This window comes from Cetorhinus maximus, chromosome 3 (genome assembly GCF_964194155.1).
Source record: "Cetorhinus maximus chromosome 3, sCetMax3.hap1.1, whole genome shotgun sequence".
In the NCBI taxonomy this organism is placed as follows: Eukaryota; Metazoa; Chordata; class Chondrichthyes; order Lamniformes; family Cetorhinidae; genus Cetorhinus; species Cetorhinus maximus.
The window spans coordinates 140,100,357-140,127,306 of NC_135881.1; the positions used below are offsets into that span (position 1 = coordinate 140,100,357).

Genomic DNA, 26,950 nt, shown 5'->3' on the forward strand with positions numbered 1-26,950 from the left:
GTTGGGGCCCTTGCTGTTTGTGGTGTATATAAATGATTTGGACTTCAATGTAGGGGGTATGAACAAGAATTTTGCAGATGACAGGAAAATTGTTTGGGTTGTAAATAGTAAGGAGGATGGCCATAAACTGCAGGAGGTTATCAATGGACTGGTCAGGTGGGCAGAGCAGTGGCAAATGGAATTCAACCCAGAAAAGTGTGAGGTGATGCACTTGGGGAGGCCTATCAACTCAAGGGATTGCACTATGAATGGTAGGACCCTGGAAAGCACTGAAGATCAGAGACCTTGATGTGGGTATCCACAGATCCCTGAAGGTAGCAGGGCAGGTAGATAAGGTGGTTAAGAAGGCATGTGGGACACTTGCTTTTATTAGCTGAGGCATAGAATTCAAGAGCAGGGAGGTTATGCTGGAACTGTATAAAATGCTGGATAGGCCACGACTGGAGTACTGTGTGCAGTTCTGGTCATAGGAAGGATGTGATTGCACTGGAGAGGGTGCAGAGGAGATTTACCAGGATGCTGCCTGGGCTGGAAGGTCTGAGCTACGAGGAAAGATTGGATAGGCTGGGGTTGTTTTCATTGGAGCAGCAAAGCTTGAGAGGGGACCTAATAGAAGTGTATAAGATTATGAGGGACATAGATAGGAAGACACTTTTTCCATTAGTAGAGGGGTCAATAACCAGGGGGCATAGATTTAAGGTAAGTGATAGAAGGCTAAGAGGGGAGTTGAGGAGAAATTTCTTCACCCAGAGATAGTGGTAGTCTGGAACTCTCTGCCTGAAAGGGTGGTTGAGTCAGAAACTCTTGTAACATGTAAGAAGTACTTAGATATTCACTTGCATTGCCATAGCCTCCAGGGCTATGGGCAAAACGCTGGAAAATGGGATTAGTGTAGTCAGATCTTTGTTGACCGGTGTGGACACGATGGGCCGAATGGCTTTCTGTTCTGTAAATGTCTGAGTCTTTGGGCTCTGTATCTTGTGGAACATACGAAGAATTTGTTGGAGTTGCTGTTTTTTCCATGATACTCTGCATTGTGATGAAGCTTTCTCTGATAGCGCAAAGAATGGCACCAGAGTCTGTGGCTATCCGTCACACATTTTGAGAGTTGTTCCAATACCTTCTGATGCTCTGCCTGTCTTTTCATGGCAGGACTCTGAAAATCAATGAATACTCAGCAGCTAGTGTCTTAACATCCTCTTAAACCTCTGTCCAGATACCTCATTCTCTATCTCTAATACCTCAACCTCTGACTTCATTGTGAGTTGTGAATCACACTCGAGACTTCTTCTAGACTATCTCCTACATCACCGTGAGTTGACAAACCTGGATGACTAAGTGCAAGTGATGGATTTCATGACTGAGCTTACCAGTTTTTGTTTCCAGTGCCAGTTGTTGAAGATTCCTTTGTTAGTTCTTTCACTTCCCCCTCCCTCTGTCTGGATAAGAAATTAATAAGGTTAAAGCAGTTCAATTTTTTTCCTTCATGTTCGGCTCATGAAATGTCTCTTCAGTGTATGAACCTCAAAACAAAGTATTTCTGATTTTTGACTATACGCACTTGGCAGCAAGTATCTTTAGGTGAATGACTCTTGAACATATCCATCCATCACAGCATTAAGTGGGGTGAGTTCCCAGGATTTCCTTCACTTTCTCCTCCTGTTCTCTGCTGTCGCCCTCCCATCCTTGGGAATTGTGTGTAACCTTTTCCTGTATGACACAGAATGCTTATTATTAATCAGTACTGGTACTTTGACAATTTGAGAATTCTCATCATTTCTCCCATTGAATTCCCAGAGATAGTGAAGTTTTAATAAGCATACCTGCATTTCAGGATGCTTTAGCCATATATAGGTGGCGCTACAGACCATCTAGTGCCATGGGGCTGATGCTTTTGACTAATGAATGCACAAAAGTATAGGCCCACTGACTGAAACGTACAAAATATGCATTAATAGTAGCTTACAGCCATTACACTTACTTTTGCTCGTGGGATCCTTAAACTTTGCCCTACATTCAAGAGTTCTTTGGTGGGGTGGTTAAGGAATTGTCAGTTTGAGTACCTGCATTACTTCCTTCCACTTGTCCCTAAGTTGTGTTTGACACATCCCTTGTCACCCACTTCCACTATCTAGCCCCTTGCAACCGTGGCTTGTTTTAGCCAGAATCATATTTAAATTGGACAGAAGTTTTGGGTGCTCTAGCAGGTTCATTTCTGTCCCATGCCTTAAAATTGTTGCACCCTTGGGACTGGTTCAAGAGTAGTTCAGCCTTAAGAGCAGCACTTTCATTTTTACCAGCAACTTCTCTTTTTGTCTTTTCGCTTTGACAAATTATCTGACCCTGCAGTCAGGCTGGGCGAGATTTCTCTTTTGCTATACTCCTGTAGCAAATTATGGGGCTTGGAATTTTGATGGTGTTATCTTGTGTATTTTGGTGTATATCTCAGCTACTCGCTTACACCCTAGACAAAATAATGGAAAGTGTTGTGAAATAGGTGCCAAAGTACCAGTAAAGATCATACAATGCACCTTCAGTAATCTCCTGTCATAAATGGCCTTGATATTATGGTCTTGATATTATGGTCTACATGAAATGAGCACCCTATTATAAAGCAATGAATGCTACATCACTATGAGCTACATCATATAAGATTAAGTAATTATAATATTGCCAAGTTTTTACACTTGTGAAGATTGTCAGTTCAAGGGTAGTTTTATGGCAGATGTTTGTCCACAGTGGAGTCCTCTAAGAAGCACAAGCTTTTCTGATACTTCTGCTTTTAGAGAAAAGAGTACATCGTTCCCTCATTCCCATTTTTCATAATTAATATTGGCTTCTGTGGGTTTTGTCAGAAGTTTTGTGACTCTGTTTTTTTGCTTTCCAGGTCATAGGGCTGTATACATTGGGGTTCATGTTCCCCTTGGTAGACAAAGCCGAAGGCGTCATAAGCATCGTGGTCATAAGCATCATCATAGGAAAAAGGGAAAAGACAAGGAATCTGATAAAGATGATGGAAGAGAGTCTCCCTCATATGGTAAGAACTGTTAGTAGTGTTCAATAGTTCTGGTTCAAAATCCTGGAACTCCCTCCCTAGCAGTACTGTGGGTTTTCCTACACCACAATAGTTCAAGAAGGTAGCTCTCCACCACCACCTCAAGGGCAATAAGGGATAGACAAATGCTGGCCTAGCCAACGATGCCCACATCCCATGAACTAATTTTTTAAAATTCCAAATTACATAAATAGAGATTAAAATGTGCTTGTTTTCTTCTTGCCATTCATTTTCTTCCTGTTACTTTATATCTCTTTTCATCTTTCTTTTCTCTTTTTTGAACCCTGTCCACCCTCCCCCTGCCCCAAAATTATGTTTGTGAGGCCACCTCACGCATCTGCTTTCTTTTTTTCATGCTCATGGGACTCTCCCCTTCTCTCAGCATTCGTGGGCCCCCTCCCTGGGTTGTTCTTTCTCATGCTTGAAGCTTTCTTCCACTCTCTCCTTTCTCTCTTCACACTGCAGTGCCCTGCTGCATTCCTTCCTGCCATGCTGTCTCCTTTCTCTTTTGTGTTCATGGATTTCCCCCCTGCGTTTTCCTTTTGCCTTAGCTGCCTCCTAATCTTTTTTGCTTTTCTTTCCCTTTTCAATTTGTTCTATTATATATTTCTTTTGCTGTATTTATTATCTCATTTACCCCTTTCAGCTACTTAGGGAGCTGAATAACTGCCATCTAGTCTGGCTATTAATGAACCATTGATCGGTAAAGGGCTGGTTTGACCCCATGTAATTTGATTTTTATCAGTGATTTCTATGTCCCTTGGCTAGGGGAAGGAAAGCTATCAGACGGGATACTCTCTTCCAATGGAAATCCAATCATCCCTGTTGAAAAGTTTGTGCTTTGGTAGAAGATAGGATAAGACTGACTGCACAGTCTTGGTAACTAATCTCTCAAAGGAATAACAACCACTTGTGGGTATAGCAGAGCATTGGCACCTGTCGAAACACATCAAAGCATGAATTAGCGTTGGTACCTTCAGAAGAGGGTGGACAAAGAAGACTTTTTTTCCCTCTGGCTTCAACTCTACCTTGAGTGTTGAATGCAGTTGGATTCTATTTCAAATCCATGTCAGGAAAGTGAATGTCAAACTTCAAATGCTTCCTGAATTTTTTTTTAGATTGACTTCAAGAAATGCAAGTCACAGATAAGGTAACTAGTTAGCAGGCTAGAAAGATATTTACTAACATAACTTATTCTGAGTGGAGCAGGAGGCAATAGATTTCAAGGTATCAATAGAAAACCCATAATTATGCTTAAAGTGTTGTATTTGAACATTATTTTATAATCACCTAACTTTTATTCTCATTTAAACATTTAAATACAAAAAATGGAAAATGAAGAAAAATTAACCTGTCTCAGCAGTTGCTCCTCTTGGTTGTAGACCTGCGATGCTTCACAGTGATGTTTCTATGCCATCCCAGTCTCTTGGCCTCATTGTGCTCATCTTCCACACCATTTTAAAAAAAAAGTTGCTGTCTAATAAATTATTTCTTCCATAAAAATGTTTTTTTTCAGGGGAAATAATCCATTAAGGCTATTTCAAAAGGAAAGTATGATGCCATGATAGGATGCACCACAATAAGAAACTCTAAAACTGATTTCTACTTATGTTGGTGTACCATATCTTTAGTTTACATACAAACATATGAATTAAGAGCAGGAGTAGTCCATTCAGCCCTTTGAGCCTGCTCTGCCATTTGATAAGATCTTTGCTGATCTGATTTTGGCCTCTAGTTTCCAGTCTACCTCCATACTTAGATTCTTCATTGACAAGGGAGTCAATCTAACTCAGTCCTAAAAATATTCAATGACTTCCATTGCTCTCTGGGGTAGAGAATTCCATAGACTAATGTTGCTCAGAAAAAATTCTGCTCATCTTTGTCTTAAATGGGAGACGCTTTATTTTTAAATTGTATGCCCCTAGCTCTGGTCTCTGTCATTAGGGAAAATGTCCTCTCAGCATCCACCCTATTAAGTCCCCTCAGGATCTTATATGTTTCGATATGATTACCTCACGAAACTCCAGTAGATACACGCCCAACCTCATAAGACGCTTCCTCATAAGATAACACCTTCATCCCAGGAATCAGTCAAGAGAGCCTTCTCTGAACTGCTTCTAATGCAATTATATCCTTTCTTAAGCAGGGAGACCAAAACTGTACACAGTACTACAGTAAGGCCCTGTACAGCTCTAGCAAAACTTTCCTACAATTATACTCCATTCCCCTTGCAATAAACAACAGCATTCCATTTGGCTTCCTAATGACTTGCTGTACCTGCACACTAACTTTTTTGTGATTCATGTATCAGGACACCCGGGTCCCTCTGTACCTCAGAGTTCTGCAATCTCTCTCCATTTAAATAATGTACTGCTTTTCTAATCATCTTGCCAAAGTGGACAAGTTCATATTTTCCCACATCATATTCCACCTGCCAAATTTTTACCCACTCGCTTAACCTATCTCAATACCTTTGTAGACTTTATCCCCTCGTCACAATTTACTTTCCTACCTCTCTTTGTCATCAGCAAATTTAGCAACCACACATTCGATCCCTTCATCCAAGTCATTGATACAGATTGTAAATAGTTGATGCCCCAGCATTGATCCATGTGTGGCCAGGATCACTCTGCTCCAGACCTACATATATAGCCTTGGTCCAAACCTGGACAAAACAGTTGAGTTCCAGAGGTAAGGTAAAAGTGACTGCCCTTGACAGAGTGTGGCATCAAGGAGTCCTAACAAAACTGAAGTTACTGGGAACCTGAGGGAAACGTCTCCATGGAGTCATGCCTAACACAAAAGAAGATGGCTGTGGTTGAAGGATAATCATTTAAGCTGTAGGACATAGTTGGAGGAGCTCTTTAGGCCTGTATCCTTGGTAGATTGGCGAGGATGAGCCTAAATTATTTTTTCCCCTCGTGTTGGTTCTCTCATCTGCAAGTCCAATCTGGCTGGTATGTCCTTCAGGGCTTGGTCAGTATTGCTCTACCCAGAGTACATTCTTGCCATTGCTACCCTCAGTGCTTTGTCTAAGTGGTGTTCAACTTGGAGTACTGATTCATCAGCTGAGGGAGGGTAATAGATTGTTATCAACAGGAGGTTTTCTTGTCCCTGTTTGACTTAATACCATGCAACTTTGATGTTGAGAATTCCCAGTCCTGTTCCCTACCGACGGTATACCACTGTGCCAACAGGCCTGGTGGGTCTGTCCTGCCTGTGGGACATAATGTATCCAGGGTGGGTGGGCTCTGGGATGTTGGCTGAATGATATAATTTTCTGTCAGGCTGTTGCTTGTTTATTCTGTGACAATCTCCCAACTGTGGCACAAATTCCCATATGTTAGTGAGGAGGATTTTGCAGGGTCATCTGGGCTGCCTGTACCTTTGACCTGTCCAAATCTGGTGCTTTGGTTGAGATACAGGATGGTCTGTCTTTTTTAATATATAGTGGTTTAATATAAGTGTGTTGTTCTGGGCCATTTCAGAGGGCTGTTAAGAGTCAACCACTTTGCTGTGGGTCTGGAGTTGTTGAAAGTCAGGCCAGGTAAAAATGACAGGTTTCCTTCCCTGAAGGACAGCAAGAACCAGGTGGCTTTGTTACAACAATCTGGTAGTTTCATAGACACCATTATTGGAATTAGCTTTTTATTCCAAACTTATTTAATTAACCAAGTTTAAATTCCCTAGCTTCCATGGTAGGATTTGAACTCATGCTTGCATCATTAGCCCAGGCCTCTGGATTGCTAGTCCTTGTTATGGTAAAATAGTGGTGATATGTCTGGGCAAGTAAATCCAGTTTTTGGTATACTGTATAACTTTATTTTCCATAAAGCCATTTCAGAAATTTGCAACTTGGTGATTGATTTTTCAATTGGAACCATCTACTTTATGTTACTTCCGAGTCAGACAGAGAGATTTCATTATATTTAGCCTCCACCTCCAGATGAGGCTCGTCTTAAACTCCCACGCATTGCCTTGACAACACAGCCAGTATGGCCTGTTTCATCCCATGTGCTGACCAGGGACAAAGTTACAAAATCTAATATTTCAGATCCAAATGTAAAAGTGTGCAGATTGTGGTTCTTATACTGGGTGGAGGGATAGGGTAGATCAACCCTATAGAATTTTTAGTTCAGAAGGAATATTAATTTATTATTTTCCATATGCTACCTACTGTATGTTCACTCTAAAAGTCTGGCTGTTATTTGGCAGAGTCAGTAAGCCTAGAATAACTTTCACCCAGTTTGTTGACCCCATCTTCAGCCATGCTGTTTCTCTGTAACTGATGAGGATCACATTTCTGATGTTTTATAATTCACCTTCAAAATCTAGGGCAGGCTAAATTCAGAATTGAGTACATATTTCCACTTGGCTAAATTCCAGTAATACTACCTTTATTTTGAAATACATCTACCGATGCTGCCCAGGGAATACACTTCATAGCTGATGCTCAATATAAATTTTACTTTTTTATTTTCATTCTCCCTGCTTTGACTTTTTCAATGAGGATATGATTTTTTTAAACTAGAAATTTTTACACTTGTGTTTTAGAATTATCACTGTTTTTCTGTCTAAAATCAGTTAAGATGGAGATCATAAAGATTGCTAAGTCATTTCAGGTAGCAAATTTTTGTTCAGAGTATAATGGCATCATATGTGCTTGTTCTCCTTCAGAGAAGAGGAGCTTAAAAGGAAATTTAATTTGAAAGAGGTATTCAAAATCAAGAACAGTTTTGATATACCATAGATCACGGCAAGTCAACCCGGCATATCAGACAAGCCCTTTTTCTTTGGTGTCAAAATCATGTTTGGGCCTATACTTGGTGTTTAAGTCGACTGCCCCTGCCCCCCCGTCCGACTGCATAAGAAATGCTATACTCACATTAGAAGTCAGCCTAGATATTTCATCTCAAATACATGTTTTTCGCATCTTAAAAGTTGGCTGATGGGATAAAGCAGATGATATGGGCTGTTTTCAAGATAATGTGTGGGAGTTTAAGACAAGCCCACAGAGCATGATGAACAGAAATGGGTCCTCTAGCAAAAAGAATGAAGTACAAAGCTGGTTTCAAGCTAAAAATTGTAACCTTTGCTAACTTGTCAAGTAACTGTGGTGCAGTAATGAATTCAGTGTTTGTGAAAAACGTGCAGAAGGAGCCAGCCTGAAGAAGATGCTCAAGACCAAATGTGCCATGAGAACAGGGACCAGCCACTGGCGTGATCTTGAGAAGCATATATCGCAATAGGTCCTTAAAAATGGTTAGAATGGGTATAGTCACCAGAAATGCAATGTGCCTATCTGCACTTAAGTGGGCCAAACCAAACCGAGTCCAGCCAAGATTTCAGAGCAACAGCTAGTTGGTGTATCTGTTTTATTAAATGAAAATGTCTAGTGTTGTGGCAGAAGACCAAGATTGTTCAGAGACAGCCAAAATTACCAGTTTTCAGAGATTCATCATTGGACAGCAGCAAAAACATGGGTACCCAATTTGTCACAAAGGCAGCATGGATGAAATGCCCAGGAATTTTGATATGCCTAGCAGCTGAACTGTGAAGTGGAAAGGTTTGAAATTGTTGTAGTGAAAACCACAGGGCATGAAAAGATGAGATTCATAGTGAGCTAGCATGGCCAGGGGAGCAAAATTAAAGCCTATGCTAATTTTGAAAGGCAAAATGACGCTGAAAATAAAGTTCCCTGCAGGAGTTTCTGTGCATGTCCATGACAATGGTTGGATGGATGAGAATAGAGTGACGTTGTGGATCAATAATGTATGGAATAGGCATCCTGGTGGCCTATGCAAAGAACACAGTTTATTAGTGTGGGATGTGTTCAGGCCCCTATAACTGATGAGTTCGAGAGGCGCCTATGAAGAAATAACACGCAAATTGCAGTTATACCAGGGGCTCTAACATCCGCATTTCAACCTTTGGATGTGTGCCTCAACAAGCTATTCGAGGATTATGTTCACACCAGAAGAAATAGGTGATGGTGGATGGAGAGAACCCCTTCACTAAGAATGGAAATATGCATGCTGCCCTCCTTGATGTTTGTTGTGGTTTCATCATCAAATTGAGGGATGCTAATCACAAACAGTCATCAGATTATTCAAAAAATGTGGAATATGCAATTCAATAGCTGGAGAGGAGTATTTGTGGTGGAGGTTTGATTCTGAAACCGAAGGCACCAAACCTGATCCAGAGTGGGATCCTTAGGATGATGTCATAGCCAAAGTGACTGAGTGAATTTGAACTCTTTGCATCAGATGACAGTTTTAAAAATGTTTTGATTATGGTAAGGTAGGATTGTAGAATTGATTCATTCAACAAAACCTGTCATATTGATTTAATTTTAAGCTATTGTTTTCACATTTCAAAATGATGACCACCTACACCAAAACTATAAATCTATAGAGCAATATGTGAACCAGATGTGCACCATTAAAATTTATAGAGCATTTTAAATTTAAAAAAAAACTGAATAGTAACATACAAGTTTGTTGAATGAATGCAGTAGTTAAACCTGATTTTAATCTAATCTTTAAAAAATGCAGATACCCCATCTCAACGTGTCCAGTTTATCCTGGGGATAGAGGATGATGATGAGGAGCACATGCCTCATGATCTATTTACAGAACTGGATGAACTTTGCTTCCGTGATGGAGAAGATTGTGAATGGAAAGAAACAGCCCGGTAAGTGCTAATATTGTGATAATGGGTTTATTGTTTTTATTTCATTTTAATTCCTGATTACCCTGGGAAGATGTTTACACCCTTGTATACTATTGTTTCACAGGAATATGTCCCCCAATGTACAGAATAGTATTTCTTATAATCTTACATACAAAGGATTACGTGTCACGAAAAGATGTTCATTGAGATTCTGATAAAACTACCAGTAATAATTTTCTCTGGTGATTGGCAAGCCTAACTTTACAATTCTGCTAACTTGGAAGTTTTATTAAATCTGCTTGTATTGCAATATTTTAACTTTTTTTGGGAAAAACGGCATTTTATATTGCAGTCAGTGATTTGGACGAGCTATAAAGTCATTTTTAAAATTTGTGTATTTTTCTTTTCTAGGAATTTAATTAGCCTTATCCTAGAAATTTTCTTGAGTAACTTGAGTCTCTAAGCTCATCTTGTCCATGACCCCCTCTTCCTACTCCTTTCATCCCATTTTCACAAAACTGCTGCCATCTAACTTCATTTCCTAGTCTACACGCTGACATTTTAAATGATTCCTTCTGCTGAGGTTGCTCCCCATCCTTTCAAAGTGCTATCAGTCCCCACCTGCCCCCATAAAAGTTTTTGAATATCACCTCTCAAATCAATGCCTATTTTCCCTGCAACTTCATGTTTGAACCTCTTCAATCAGAATTCAATCCTCGCCATGGCACTGAAATGGCCCAAACCAAAGCCATAAAATACACCCTCTGTTTTGGACACCATGATGCCTTATATCTTCTCTTTCTTCTTAGTCTTTCTGCAGCCTTTTATGTGATCAACCATCCTTCTGTCATTCATTATCCAGTTTGGTGGGATGTCTTTCCTTGGCTGCATTCTTAGTTATTTCATTGCAACCAGAACATTTCCAGAAATAGCTTTTCTTCCCACTCTTTTACCATTACGCCTAAATCCCTCCAAAAATCTATACTTCTTCCTGCCTCTTCAATTTGCTGTCTTGTGGTAATATCTCCATATGTGGAGTCAGCTTTGATATGTATTCTGGTAACACCTGGACCTATCTCTTCAGCACCTCTTTCAAACCCTACAGCCTTTGTTGCCAGAATATTCATGCTTTGAAGAGTCACAATTGCCCACAGCTAAACATTGGGAAGCCTGAATCCATCAGCTTTCTCCTGCACAAATCACTTTCCCTTATCACTGATTCTTTCTTCCTCCCTGGCCATTATCATTGATTAAATAAGACTGTTCACAGTTTCGTTGTCCTATTCACCCCAGGTTGCATTTCCAATTCCAACACACATCCTCTCCATCATAATTGCCTCTTTTTCTGATTCCATAACATTACTGGTATCTGCCCCGCCACAGCCCATTTGATGGTGAAATGCGTATCCTTGCTTTTGTCATCTCTAGGTTTGACTATTTGTGCTCACATGGATGCCCTCCCATCTACCATCCTCGATAAATTTTCAGTGCATCCAAAACTCCAATGTCCATGATCCTATCCCACCCCATTCCAAATCCTACTCATCCATCATTCCCTATCCATGTTGATCTTCTTTGGCTTTCAGACCCCAATGCCTCCATCTTAAAATTATCATCCTTGTGTTGTCACTTCGCTGTTTTACCTGTCCCTATCTGTGTAACCTCCTCCAGCCCCAAACACCCCTGCCCTGAACACTCTTTATCTTCTGACTAACATTTTGTATTCTATGATTCTATCTCCCTCCCTTCGCTCCACCATTGGCTGTCTGCCTTCAGCTGTCTCTAGGCCCTGTGGTCTGGAATTCATTCCCTGAATCCCTCCATTACCTGCTGTAGATCCGCCTTAATACAACCTTCTTGTCTAACCTTTTGAAAATGCTTCTAAATATCTGTTGCTTTGGTCTTAGAGTCAATTTTTGTCTCATTACATCTCTTAAGTGCCTTGGGATGAATTTTTCTTAGAGAACAAATCCAAGATAAAATTTGTGAGCATTCACAAATGCATAAGAGAATGCATTTAAGAGAATGCTAGATAAGCACATCATGGCGAATGAAACAATATATATGGTATTAGAATCAAATATCTCAAGATTGAATTTTTCTTTTACAAAATGGAAGGACGTGGCATGACCTGGATATTTGAATGTTAACCTGGGATTATTTTTAATAAGGTCATAAATTCACCTTGGAACTGTCAGCAAGTAGGCCTCTTCCAAGAAATCACATGACCTTATGGCACTTGAGGAAGATCTGTTGTTTGTTTTGAACTGCAATCACTTTAATTGATGGAGAAAATATACTGAAATGCAAGGTTGGTAACTTGCTGGAAATGACATGGGTGAGAGGAAAAAAAACTTAGTGAACCTTCTTGTTTTGAAGGCAGTCTTGTTGGGGAACAAGCTGAGGAAGGAAGGCTACCTAGCTGGCTCCCTGTCTCTACCTTGCCTAAAATTGTGTGTGGCTATCAACCTGTAGCCAGAGAACCCTCATCCGAGTGTCACTCGTCTGTATTTGCACCTGTAAAGTTGAGACCAATTGGTGAGAACTTCCAGACATCCACCGGGACCAGCGGCTTCACTTGAGGGAGCTCCAGGTTGACAGCATCGAAGCCCTGCAGACATTATTCTTTATTTTATAATGCCCATCTTCCAAAGCCATCTCTGCAGAGACTCTATCTGTTTGCCCTTTTGTCTGTATGTACGCTGGGGGAATTCTTTAGGAAGGGATAAGTCGTTATATTTCCCAAATTACAATTGTGTGCTAACCCAGTATTTGCAACTTGTTAAAAAGTTGTGTTTTGAAATAAATTGGTCATTGAGTTTTTTGAACGGAGCCTGGTCAGAGTCCCTTCTGGGCGCAAGAAGTCTAGGTACACAATTGGCCATTTTGGTGAGAAAATTGAACATATTAAAGATTTGGCCTGTAGAGTAGTGGGGCTTGAAAATTTGCACACTCCTGCCATTCTGGTCGTAACATAAATTGGGGGCTCTTGTGGGATTTGAAATAGGGACAGCAGATGATTGGATGCAGAATAATAATTGGCAAGGAATAAAAGGATGGAGACCAGGTTTCTTATACATTGGTAAACTAAAATGACATTGGAAGTTGCTAAGAATTTTCTACAATTGAAAATGTAACCCTGACTGGTTTGCAAAATGTAACCAAGACTCAGCTAACTGAATTGGCAGATAAGTTGGAGTTAGAATTACCTGTAGGGTGAGGGAAGCAGACATAGTTGAGGCAGCATTTGAAATTGGAAGGGATACCAGAGAGACCACGTTCTCCAGGGTATGAGTCAATTGAGTCAGCTAAGATCCAGTTGTGAATGAAGCAACTTGAACATGTAAAAGAACTGAAAAGAATTGAATTGGAGGCAAAAGAAAAGGACAGAGAAAGGGAGGAAAAGGAAAAAGAGAGACAATTTCAAAGGGGGCAAGCAGAAAGGTAGGAGAGAGAGAAAGGGAACGAGAGAAGATAAGAGAACTTGACCTCCAGAGGGAGAAGTTAGCATTGGAGGAAAGAGAGATGGAATTAGAAAGGGAATACCGGCATAAAAGGCTGGGCTTTTAAAAAAGAGACCTCGGATGCTGAGGAAGTTTCTGATGGTGTAAGAAAACCTCCAAACCAACTCCTAGTGGGGAGATGTTTAAATGTGTGCAAGCCCTCCCAAAGCTTGAGAAAATGAATGTAGAGGCATTCTTCATTTTGTTTGAAGAGGTGGCTAAGCAAATGAAGTGGCCAAAAGAAATCTGGACATTGCTCTTTCAGAGTGGTTGGTGAGTAGAGCTCATGAGGATTATGCATTGCTGTTAGAAGTGGTTTCTGTGGATTATGATGCAGTTTTTTTAAAAAAAAAAGGTTGTTCTGAGTGCATATGAATTAGTCCTTGAGGCATGCAGGCAGAAATTTCGGAATATAAGGAAACAGCCTGGACAGACCTATATTGAATTTGAGAGGGTAGAGCAGAGTAATTTTTACTATTGGATATGGGCATTAAAGGTAGAGACAACGTATGAAGTTCTTAGAGAAATAATTCTCCCAAAGAATTTAAAAATTCACTTCCTCCAGTAGCTAGAACCCATGTTGAAGACTAGAGGGTCACAACAGCTGAACAGGCATCAGAGATGGCTGATGATTGAGCTGGTCCATGAATCCAAACCCTTTTTCTGTCATCTCCACCAACCCGAGAAGGATAGAAGTTGGGAAGTTGAAAGGAAGGCAAGTAGCTAGGGAAGAGAAAAAACAGCTGGGAATATCCCGGAAATTTCTCAGGCCAGAAAGGAAGGTGCTGAGGCTGGAAGTGATATTCAAAGGCCTAAGTGTTTCCATTGTAACAAGGTGGGACATGTTCATGTAGAGTGCTGGAAGTTGCATGGTAAATCCGTGGGATTTATTGGGGTATGTAAGGGTGATTGAGGAAAAGGAGCCCTGACTGAAAGTACAACAGATCAAGTTGTAGCATTAACTGCAGCTGTGAAACTGAGTGTGAACACTGAGTTCAGGAAAGGTGAGTAAGATACATGAAAGTTATAAATAATTTTTGTTGAGAGGAAAAATAACCCTTATCCCTCAAATGAGACAGCTAAACTTATAATAATACTAAGAGATATGGGAGCCACTTAAACACTTTTGCTGGAGAAAGGCATAACTTTTTCAGCAGAGAGTGCATTAAAAGCCAAAGTTTTATTCAACGGTATTGGTGGGGAGTATATACCCGTACCTTTGTACCAGATGCACCTGAGTGTGACCTAATGTCTGGGACAGTGACAGTAGGGGTTGTTCAGGAGTTACCTGTAGATTGAGTTGATTTACTCCTAGGAAATGATTTAGCTGGAGCGAAGGTGGTAGTTTCTCCCGTATTTACAGAAAGCCCAAATGAGTTTAAAGAGATGGAGCAGTTACAAGAAAAGATTCCAGGAATTTTTCCTTCGTGAATGATGACCCGAGCAATGGCTAAGCAGAGTCTATCATCGAAGGTCAAAGTGATACCACAGACCCCCAGGTATTTGGCTGGTTGAAACTTTCTTAAAAGACTTGGATAATCTGAAAGAGATGTTTTACAAATATCTATTTGAGGCTCAACAAGCTGATCCAGAGTTAAGAAAGATAGCAAAATCAGCCCAAACTGAAGCTGAGGCTAAGGAAGTTCCAGAAAGTTATTACATTAAAAATGGGATACTAATAAGGAAGTGGCGACGTCCTCACAGACCTGCAGGTGAGAAGTGGACATTTGTTCATCAGGTATTGGTACCGCCCAAATATCATAGAAATATTACAGATAATGCATGAAATTCCTATGGCAGGGCATATAGGGATATGAAAAACTCAAGCACGGATAAACCGGTGGTTTTACTGGCCAGGTTGTCATAAGGACATGGTGCAGTTTGGTAAAACGTGCCAGATGGTAAGAAGACCACAGCATGCAATCAAACTGGCACCCTTAATTCTCATACCCATTCTACCACTAACACCGTTTAGCAGGGTGTTAGTGGACTGTGTGGGGCCATTACCAAAAATGAAAGCAGGACGGCAGGATACCCTTAATACAATGGATATGACAACTCAATTTTCAGAGGCCATTCCTTTAAGGATAATTACAGCTAAAGTAGTGATAGAGAAGTTAACCCAATTTTTTTACTCTATGGATTTCTGGGAGAGACCTAGTAGGATCAAGGTTCCAATTTTATGTCTAAAATTTTTCAGCACATAATGAATAGTTTGGGTATAAAACAGTTAAAATCCACTGCATTTCATCTACAAGCACAGGGAGCTTTAGAGACATACTATCAAACTCTCAAAACAATGATTAAAGCATATTGTCATGAATATCCCCATGATTGAGGTTATTTACTGAATTTAAAGGGATCTGTAGGGATAAACCAGGGTCTACAACTTCAGTCACAGATGATGTGGATGTAGGGGAATTTTCTGCTATAAAGCAACATCCTTATTTAAGTCCAGAGAAACGAGCACAAGTGACAGCAGAAATTCAGTATATTTTTAAAAAATCGCCTAATTGAGCCTAGTCAAAGTAGTTGGTGTTCTCCATTAGTGTTAGTGTCTAAACCTGATGGGTCAACCAGATTCTGCTTAAACTATGGAAAGGTTAACGCAGTAACAAAAAATGATTGATACCCAATCCCTCATCTAGAAGATTGTATTGACGGGGTTGGCAGCGCCACATTCCTTACGAAGATTTGTTGAAAGGATACTGGCAAGTACCTTTAACATCACAAGCTAAGGAGATGTCAGCTTTTGTCATGCTAAATGAGCTATATCAATGCAGAGTAATGCCATTTGGACTAAAAAATGCTCTAGCCACTTTCCAAAGACTAATGAATCAGGCGATCACTAATGTTCCTAACTGTGTATTTTATTTGGATGATTTATTGGTTTATAGCAACATGTGGAAAGACTATTTAAAACAATTGCAAGCTGTTAGGGGGAAATTAAAAATGCTAAAAGAGAATACAGTAAAAATTTACTGAAAAAACCCTAAAATCTCCAGGCAGACATATTAAGAGTTGAAGATTACCAGATGAACATTGCACAGCCTTGAGAGTCAGACTGGAGACAGAAGTATGACATAAATTAGATTAAGTGTACTCCCCTCTCACATAGGGAAGGGGCAGATGGTTTTAGCTTAGATATGGGAAGATGGACAATGAGGGGGCTTTGATGAAACACAAACAGTCTTGAGTTGTAAGAACCAAGGTCTTTGCGTATGTGCTTTAATTCTGATTAGATAATATAATTATGTATACATCCTTTAGAATAATTGGTTAGCAAAATCACATGTTTATGTACTCAATAGGATAAAGTTAGTATGGAGCTGGTGTGTCGGTTACTGATTGGATGTATTCAAATGTACTCAAATGTGTTACGATAAGAAAAAGTACAAAAGTAGTGAAATGTAATCAGTCAGGGAGCTGGGTGTTCATTCTTAGGAATGGTTGCGGCTCCCTTGCATATGCTTGAATAAAACCGGTTAAAAGGACGCCTGAGTCTCTGTGGTTGTTGCGGGATCGGAGAGTGTAAAATCTCCTCTTCACAAGCCTTATTTAAACAATTACAGTTGGCAAATGTAATAATCAACCTTGCAAAAAGTGAGTTCGCAAAAATGCGAGTAATTTATTTAGGGCATATTGTAGGACATGGACAAGTCTTGCAAAGAACAGCGATGGTACAGGCTTAGATGGAATTCCCTGTCCCTAAAACTAAATGAGAAATCATGAGATTTTTAGGAATGTATGGTTTCTGTCATAAATTTGTGCTAAACTTCAGCACAATGGCAGTTCCGCTAACAGATTTATTGCAAAAGAAACCTAAGGTGACATGGTCAGGAGATTGCCAGACAGCTTCTGAGAAGCTGAAGGCAATTCTAACTAATGAACCAGCATTCATCGCCCCTGATTTCGCTAAACCCTTCAAGCTGGCAATCGAAGCGAGTGACTTGGGGGTGGGTGCAGTCTTATTGCAAGATGATGAATCAGGTATAGAGAAGCCAGTGAGGTACTTTTCTAAAAATTAAATCGGCATCAAAAGAGATGCTCTACGATAGAAAAGGAAACCCTGGGATTGTAACCGGCTCTTAAGCATTTTGAGGCGTATATCCGTCATGGCTGTAAAGAAACATCCGTATATACTGACCATAACCGTTTGGCCACTGGAAATATTCAGAATGACAGACTCTTGCGATGGAGCTTGCTAATACAACCGTATAACTTAAAAAATGTTCGTATTGCTGGAAAAGATAATATCATTGATGCATTATCAAGAATGTAATTTTTTAAAAATTGTCTGGAAAACAAGGAAATCAGAAAACTGTACAAACTGTTATGGGGGAAAAGGCAGGAAATTGGTACTAAGTTAAAATGCTCAGAGAGCCAGTGCAGACATGATGGGCCGAATGGCCTCCTACACAGTAACGATTCTGTGAAGAACGAATGGCTGAGTGAATGCATGCCTGAATTTTGTTGATATGTTGTATATATCTTTTTCTGTATACTTTGCGATGAGGCACATTTGGAAATGGTGTTTTATCTCTTAAGGGCAGAGGCATGTTACAATCATATCGCTCAAGACTGAATTTTTCTTTTATAAAATGGAAGGATGTGCCATTATCTGGACATTTGAATGTTAACCTGGGATTTTTTTAGGTCATAAGTTCACCTTAGAACTGTCAGCAAACGGGCCTCTTCAAAGGAATCACCTGGTACTTGAGGAAGATCTTAGTTGTTTGTTTTGAACTGTAATCACTTTAATTGATGGAGAAAATATACTGAAATGGAAGGTTGGTAACTTGCTGGAAATGACATGGGTGAAAGGAAAAAAAACTTTTTGAACCTGCTTGTTTTGAAGGCAGTCTTGTTGGGGAACAAGCTGAGGAAGGAAGGCTACCTAGCTGGCTCCCTCCCTCTACCGTGTATAAAATTGTGTGTGGCTATCAACCTGTAGCCAGAGAACCCTCATCCGAGTGTAACTAGACTGCATTTGGGCCTGCAAGACTGTGACCAGTTGGTGAGAACTTCCAGTCATCCACCAGGACCACTTGAAGGAACTCCAGGTTGGCAGCATTGAGACCTTGCAGACATTGCCCTTTATTTTATAACACATACCCTCCAAAGCCCATCTCTGCAGAGAGATTCTATCTGTTTACCCTTTTGTCTGTGTGTCTGTCTGTATGTGTGTGTTTGGCAATTCTTTAGGAAGAGATAGGTAGTTATACTTCCTGATTACAATTGTGTGTTAACCAGTATTTGCAACTTGTGAAAAGAAGTTTTGTTTTAAAATAAATTAACTGTTCTGAGTTTTTTTGAAATAAGCCTGGTCAGAGTCTGTTTTCTTCTGGGTGCTAGAAATCAAGGTGCACAGTTGGCCATTTCAGTGAGAAAATTAGACATTTAAATTAATGGTACGACCTACGGAGTAGTGGGGTTGATAGTTTGTGCACTCCCCCCCGTGTCGTAGCAATAGACTGAGTGAAATGGAGGGGGCTGGAAGGAGGCTTGTGTGAGCTTAAACACTGGCACAAACCAATTGGGCCAAATGGCCTCTTTATGCTGTAAGTTTTCAGTATGAATGTATTTTTATCCGTGTAGATTCAGCCGCGGTTGGTGCGAGCCAATCGTGGCAAGTATTAAACCTTAGATGCACACGTCCTCATACCCAATCTTCCAACCTCCGAATGATGCCTTCCACCACCTGTCAATCTGAGCCTGAGTTTCTTTACCAGCTAAACAAATACCTTTCTGCTTTCAGTGCTTAGTATAACCAGGAAATGTAGAACAGTTACTTCATCTGAAATTTTAATTTTTGGAAAGATAATATTTAAAATAAGTCATCATTAGGGCAGTTGTATTCCATTATTGAAATGGTATGCATCAGTACTAGGGATGGAATATTTCAAAGTAGGTTTTAACCCTGGTAGAATTAAACATGTAACATGTTCCTCTGACATGTCTTCCTTCTTCCTTAACCGAGGTTTTCCACCCACGGTGGTTGACAGGGCCCTCAACCGTGTCCGGCCCATCTCCCGCGCATCCGCCCTTACACCTTCCTCTCCCTCCCAGAACCATGATAGGGTCCCCCTTGTCCTCACTTATCACCTCACCAGCCTCCGCATTCAAAGGATCATCCTCCGCCATTTCTGCCAACTCCAACATGATGCCACCACCAAACACATCTTCCCTTCACCCCCCCCGGCGGCATTCCGCAGGGATCGTTCCCTCCGGGACACCCTGGTCCACTCCTACATCAGCCCCTACACCTCAACCCCTCCCACGGCACCTTCCCATGTAACCGCAGAAGGTGCAACACCTGCCCCTTTACTTCCCCTCTCCTCACTGTCCAAGTGCCCAAACACTCCTTTCAAGTGAAGCAGCATTTCACTTGCGCTTCCCTCAATTTAGTCTATTGCATTTGCTGCTCCCAATGCGGTTTCCTCTATATTGGAGAGACCAAACAGACTGGGTGACCGCTTTGCAGAACACCTTCGGTCTGTCTGTAAGCATTACCCAGACCTCCCTGTCGCTTGCCATTTCAACACTCCACCCTGCTCTCATGCCCACATGTCCATCCTTGGCCTGCTGCATTGTTCCAGTGAAGCTCAACGCAAACTGGAGGAACAGCACCTCATCTTCCGACTAGGCACTTTACAGCCTTCCGGACTGAATATTGAGTTCAACAATTTTAGATCATGAACTCTCTCCTCCATCCCCACCCTCTTTCCGATCCCTCCCTTTTCCAATAATTTATATAGATTTTTCTTTTCCCACCTATTTCCATTATTTTTAAAACAATGGATGGAAATACATTTATCTCTACCTTTTAGCCTATTTTGATCTCTTCCCCCCACCCCACCCCCACTAGAGCTGTCTGTACCTTGCTCGTCCTGCTTTCTACCCTTAATGTCACCTATTATCACATTCCTTAGATAATATCAGCACCTTCAACACCTCTTTGTCCTTTTGTCTATGACATCTTTTGGTTATCTCCACCTATCACTGGCCCTCTATCCAGCTCTACCTGTCGTCCCCCCCCCCCCCTTAAACCAGCTTATATTTCACCTCTTTTCTATTTTTCCTTCGTTCTGTTGAAGAGTCATACGGACTCGAAACGTTATCTGTGTTCCACTCCGCAGATGCTGTCAGACCTGCTGAGTTTTTCCAGATATTTTTGTTTTTGTTTTGGATTTCCAGCATCCGCAGTTTTTTGCTTTTACCTTAGTGTTATATTTTTATGCTCTCTGCCTTCTTGTCACACTCAGGTTATCATTACCCCTATTGCTACCTTGCATTATTGCCTTGTTCCTTTCTCTTTAACTTTCCAAATCTCTCCTCATGTGAATACTCTGCTCCCCCAACTATTTATTTTAAAACCCTCTATACAGGCCTAGTTATACGATTCACCAATACATTGGCACCAGTATGTGGGTGAACACTTTGTCAATGGTACAGCTCCCTCTTTCTCCATTAGAGGTGCCAGTGCCCCATTAATTGAAACCCATCTCTCCCACTCCAGTCTTTTGGCCTTGCATTCAACTCCGATTTTATTAACACTATGCCAATTTGCTTGTGGCTCAAGTAGTAATCGAGAGATTTTTACCTTTGTGATTCTGCCTATTAGCTCCTAACTGTTCAAGCTCCCTTGGATAGGACTAAGAAAGAGGCTCTGCTATGTAGTTGCATATGAACCATGACAGTTGGACCCCTCCCCTCAAACTCCAAGTTCCTCTCTAGCCCTGAGGCAATGTCTTTAACCCTTGCATTGGGCAGGCAGCATAGTATTTGGGACTAACACTCTCGGCTGCAGAGAACAGTATGTACCCCCTATCTATTCTGTCCTCTACTACAACTACATTCCCCTTTAGTCAACCCCTACCCCCCTCCCCCACCCCCACTTGAATGGCCCCCTGCACCACAGTGCTGTGGTCAATTTGCTGATCCTCCCTGCAGCCGATTCTCTTGTGTACACAAACTGCACACACATCAAACCTGTTAGACAAGTGCAAGGATTGAGGCACCTCTATTGCTACATTGGATCCCTATACCTGCCTCACCTGCAGTCACACCCTCCTGTCCCTGACCATGGACCATATCTGAAGTACCTAGCCTAAGGGGTGTGACTGCCTCCTGGAACAAAGTATCCAGGTAACTTTCCTCCTCCCTAATATATTGCAGTGTCCGAAGCTCGGAGCCCAGCTCATCAGCTCTGAGCTGAAGTTCCTTGAGCTGCAGGTACTTATTGTGGATGTGGTCGCTGTGGATCGCACAAGCGTCCACAACTATCCACACGTTACAGCTGCAAAACGTCACCTGCCCTGTCATAGAAACATAGAAAATAGGAGCAGGAGTAGGCCATTCGGCCCTTCGAGCCTGCTCCGCCATTCATTATGATCATGGCTGATCATCCAACTCAATCGCCTGCTCCCGCTCTCTCCCCATATCCTTTGATCCCTTTCGCCCCAAGAGCTATATCTACCTCTTGAAAACATGCAATGCTTTGGCCTCAACTACTTTCTGTGGTAGCGAATTCCACAGGCTCACCACTCTGAGTGAAGAAATTTCTCCTCATCTCAGTCCTGAATGGTCTACCCTGTACCCTCAGACTGTGACCCCTGGTTCTGGACTCCCCCACCATCGGGAACATCCTTCCTGCATCTACCCTGTCTAGTCTAGAATTTTATAGGTTTCTATGAGATCCCGCCTCATTCTTCTGAACTCCAGCGAATATAATCCTAATCGACTCAATCTCTCCTCATATGTCAGTCCTGCCACCCTAGGAATCAGTCTGGTAAACCTTCGCTGCATTCCCTCTATAGCAAGAACATCCTTTCTCAGATAAGGAGACCAAAATTGCACATAATATTCTAAGTGTAGTCTCACCAAGGCCCTGTATAATTTCAGCAAGACATCCCTGCTCCTGTACTCGAATCCTTTGGCTATGAAGGCCAACATACCATTTGCCTTCTTTACCACCTGCTGCACCTGCATGCTTACCTTCAGTGACTGGTGTACGAGGACACCCAGATCTTGTTGCATATTCCCCCTCTCAATTTATAGCCATTCAGATAATCTGCCTTCCTGTTTTGCTACCAAAGTGGATAACCTCACATTTATCCACATTATACTGCACCTGCCATGCATTTGCCCATTCAGTCAGCTTGTCCAAATCACACCACACTGAAGCATCTCTACATCCTCCTCACAGCTCACCCTCCCACCGAGCTTTGTGTCATCTTAATCATGTTTATTTGAATAATTAGGATTCAACTTGAGTTTAGAGAGAGGAGGAAAAGAAAACAGACAATTATTAATTTCTCTCTGTCACGCTAAGATTTTTGCCAAACGTAGTCGGTGGACAATGAACTGGCGCATCTTGTAGCTCTTATTTTCTCTGCTGGTCTTGCTCTGTGCTCACTCTCATTGCGCTGCCACTGCTGGTCTTGTTTATCTCCTTGCTGGCTCGAGTTATGATTAGATTATAACTCAATGAAACCCATTGTCCTCATTAACTTGCAAATTCATTCTTCGTTGTGGATATCTTTGTGTGATAGGCACAGTTTTCAGAGATAAATACTGTTAACAATAGTGACTAATGAAAACTGGTCTTGTGTGGAAGCATGCATGCCTATGCATGTATGTGTTTTTTTTTATTCGTTCATGGGATGTGGGCAGTGCTGGCTAGGCCAGCATTTATGCCCATTCTCACCCCTTGTCAACCAGATTGCTGTGGGTCTGGAGTCACGTGTAGGCCAGACCAGGTAAGGATGGCAGATTTCCTTCTCTCCTAAAGGAGATTTTTCTTGAATCAGATGGGTTTTTGCGACAGTTGGTAATGGTTTCGTGGTCATCATCAGACTTCATTTGATTCAAATTTCACCATCTGCCATGGTGGGATTCGAGCCTGGGTCTCTGGAAAACTAGTCCAGTGATGATACCACTATGCCACCACCTCCTTGGTTGTATATCTGTACATATAAATGCCTATAAATCTCTACCTACATGTATATATTATATGTTTGGCGTTTAAGCTACACTCATTGAAAGATTTAATCTCTTGATCACGATAGCTCTCCTAGCATGTACAGCCAAGCTTTAATCATTGAAATATATCTATTATACCTTCTAAGATTGACTTCAGCTGATCTCTAGATTTAGATTTAGATTTCAACTATAAACTGTTTTAATTATCATTTGATCTTTAGAGTAAACAATCAAACCATCCAGTAGCTTCTTTAAGTGCCTCCTTTTTGTGGCATAATGGCATCAAAATAGATCAGTACTAAACATCTGCTTTTCATTTCAGATGGCTGAAGTTTGAGGAGGATGTGGAAGACGGAGGGGAGCGATGGAGTAAACCATATGTGGCTACCCTCTCTTTACATAGTCTGTTTGAGTTGAGAAGCTGCATACTAAATGGAACAGTCATGCTGGATATGAGAGCTAGCACCACAGAGGAAATAGCAGGTTTGTACATAATCACAAATGCTGTTTGATCACTTACACTCACTGAATAATATCTATAAAAGTAGTAATTCTTTAGAAAACTATTGGTAACTTAAAATTTAGTGTTTACAATTATGAATACTAAAAATGCCATCTTGTATTATTTTGTGAAAAATTTGAATTGAATATACCAGGGCTGCCTAGTAAGGCCAGTATGACTGAAACCATTCTCATAAAGGAAGGTTAGACTATTGTATTGATGCATATTAATGTATTGAATATAGATTGCTTATGTTTCACCAGTTTGGGACTTTCAGATTAAATAGTGATTATTGTTTGTGATGTCAAAGCATAGTTATATTAAAGGCATTATGATTATTTTATGTACTCATTTTCCTCTTTATGTTCATTCCTTGTTCAAGGTTTTCATTCCATATAAGGATTTGAACAATTACAAATTGCATGTACCTGTTTAAAAAGATAATGAACTATTAGAAAAATAACAAATTTAAGTTGCTGATTGCTGATTTTAGAATTGTGGAGAATATTTTCCTTTTCTACCTGAAATATGTAGTGAATTTAAAAAAATTATTTTATAATTACAGTTAAAAGTTAAACTTTCTCTCTTGCCTTCTTTCTTATGTGTGTTTTCTTTCTCTAATTCCTTTTGCTTGTGCATCTGTTCTTTTTTGTTATGCTTTTTTTGCACATTCTGCCTTTCTGCTGTTCTCTACGCACTTGCTGCTTTATTGTCCTTCCCTTCTTGCTTGCTCTTTAATTTGTATTACAGATATGGTATTGGACAACATGATAGCATCTGATCAGCTGGATAAGAGCATGCGAGACAAAGTGCGGGAAGCACTACTGAAAAAGCACCATCACCAGAGTGAGAAGAAACTGAGTAACCGCATCCCTATTGTCCGCTCCTTTGCAGATATAGGCAAGAAACATTCTGATCCTCACTTGCTTGAGCGAAATGGTGAGATGTTTTGTAGTATCCAATTTCTTACTGTCTCCAGAATAATGGCACCAGAATAAGCTGGTATTTGTAAACTTTGATCATAGAAGCTGCTTTTGGCTTGGTTTTGCTACATATTGCAGTAGGTCCTATAGTTTCCACCTGAAAAATACCACCTGACGAAATAAGTTCCTGGTGTTTCCAGTTGCATTTTTCTCATATGTGGTTTCAGATGTTGGGAGTCTTTGTTTACTGCTGGCACTTGTTTATCATTTATTCAGATTTGCTGTGAAGTCTACTTATTTAGTCATTCAGAGAAGTCTGTGACCAATTCATGTAATTCTTTTAGTGTGTACAGACTGTATCTGTGTTGCTAACTATGTACCTATACACAAACCACTACCCAAAATACTTGATACAAATTCACAGAATAACAGTTTTCTTTTTCAGAACTTTTTTTCAGCAGGAGATGTTACTTAACTGAGAAAATGAGGCAAATTAGTATTGACAAATATTTAAGTTTAAAGTTAATTGCAATGTCAAGTAACTTTTATGGTACTGTATCATTAAATTTGTTAAAATTGGTGTAAGAGACATCACAGATTTTGAATCTTATGATAAGGGTTACTTATTTGCCACAACTATTTCAAATGGTCAAAAGTAGAAATTTTTAAATGGGTTGTATTGCACACAGGGCATTAAGACCAAGTGCAGTCATGAGATCATGTGGGGTGAGAAACCACAGGATAATTAGGCCAGCCACAGGAGAAGGCAAGTTGGAGACCAGGAGGCAGGGAGAATTATATGGCGAGGCAAGCTGGAGGGCTGTGATGTCATTTAAATTTGTTTTTGAAAATCAATTAATTTGAGTGTCGGTTTGGCAGTAAGATTCTATAAATAAGCCAGAGCAGGTTTGATGGAACAGAGCAGGGTGAGAAAGGCTTGACAGCTCCTGAAGGAACCAAATTAATCAGATGGGAGACTTGGGTAAGCTGAAATTGTGGAAGCAAGAGGCTATTAAATATTAAAGGATTAAATTGAGGAGTGAGAGACTTTTGTGGGCGAAATGGGGAACTTAAGGCCTGGAAAAAAAGTGGAAAGAGGAAAAAGTTAACAAAAAATGCCAGTAAGGTAAACGCTTCTACCAAAGTGGATGACATGTTGAAAGTTGAGGAACCATAAAAAAATGGTCTGCCTGTGGCCAGAATTTCAAAAGCCACAATTGGAGCAGCCACACTGCATTACTGATCGTTGCAGATTATATAATCACAATTGGGAGCCAAATTAAGCCAGCGTTAGCTAATGAGGAAAAGCTCACAAAGGAATTCTCCATGGAATGTGGCAGATGTTCCAAATTCAATAATTTTGATTTGCAAAAATGAAAAAGATTTTTAATTTAAAATTAAATGGCAACCTACAAAAACTCTTATTCTTGATTTAACTTTCTGGGCTGCCATCTTTTCAAAAGACCAACCTAATACTTCATTCAGTGATTTGCTTTGGAACATATATGCATTATTTTTTATTATTCACTTACTTGCTTGAGCATTTCATATTTTCAAAGCATGATTCAACTAGCCACAGCAGATCTTTATTTGATTAATAGATTTATTTCTACTTGGATGGATCTCTGTGGCTTCTTAAATCCCATTTAAGTTATATTTTCTTTTTTTTCATTTTGATGATAGGGGAAGGCCTTTCCGCCTCCCGCCTTTCACTCCGTGCTGGTATCTCTGCTTCAAGTATTTCATTAAGAGGAGCTTCTCGTTTTTCTGTTCCATTTGGCTCCTTTATGCTTGGTTCCAAGGGTGGATCACTAGCAGGTTCAAGGTGCACAAGTCCCGTTCCCACCCCTCAAAATACACCACCTTCCACTTCAAAGCTTGAGCATCGCCATCAGGGTCAAAGTCAGTTGCTGGTGTCTTGTGTCGGTGAGGATATTCCTGATGTGATAGTTCACCCCCCTGATGAAGAACTTGAGGTACAAGAAGGACAGGTGAAAGCACATGAAGAATGTGATGAACATAAACCAGGCAAATATCAAATGGTTGTAATAATTTTGTGCATGTGGAGCACTAGTAGTGGAGAATGATTATGCCACTTAGCATGCCTTAGTAATAGTTTGAAAGCAGTTTATCGCAATCAACTGATATTCCACGGTGAAATAATAGACAAAGAAAAAAATAGTTTTGCACATATTTTCTTAAGCAATCAAATATATTTCACTTCCATCCCTTTTGCATGCTGCAGCCACACCATTTTTCAATACGTTAACTAAATCATGTACATTATGTGCCATTAATTACTCGAGTTAAG

General features: G+C 40.6%; 1 protein-coding gene across 5 annotated transcripts in view; it reads left to right on the forward strand.

The window, feature by feature from the left end:
- LOC144678938 (sodium bicarbonate cotransporter 3-like) overlaps positions 1-26,950 on the forward strand; it is a 233,759-nt gene that overhangs the window by 87,319 nt on the left and 119,490 nt on the right. For 4 of the 5 annotated variants that reach the window (XM_078539048.1, XM_078539049.1, XM_078539050.1 and 1 more), the window contains 4 exons: positions 2,888-3,037; positions 9,610-9,748; positions 23,537-23,697; positions 24,467-24,655. In XM_078539048.1, the coding sequence (XP_078395174.1) occupies positions 2,888-3,037; positions 9,610-9,748; positions 23,537-23,697; positions 24,467-24,655 (639 nt within the window). Of the gene's footprint in view, positions 1-2,887; positions 3,038-9,609; positions 9,749-23,536; positions 23,698-24,466; positions 24,656-26,322; positions 26,668-26,950 lie in introns of all 5 variants that reach the window. The other variant, XM_078539052.1, reaches the window with a different exon arrangement.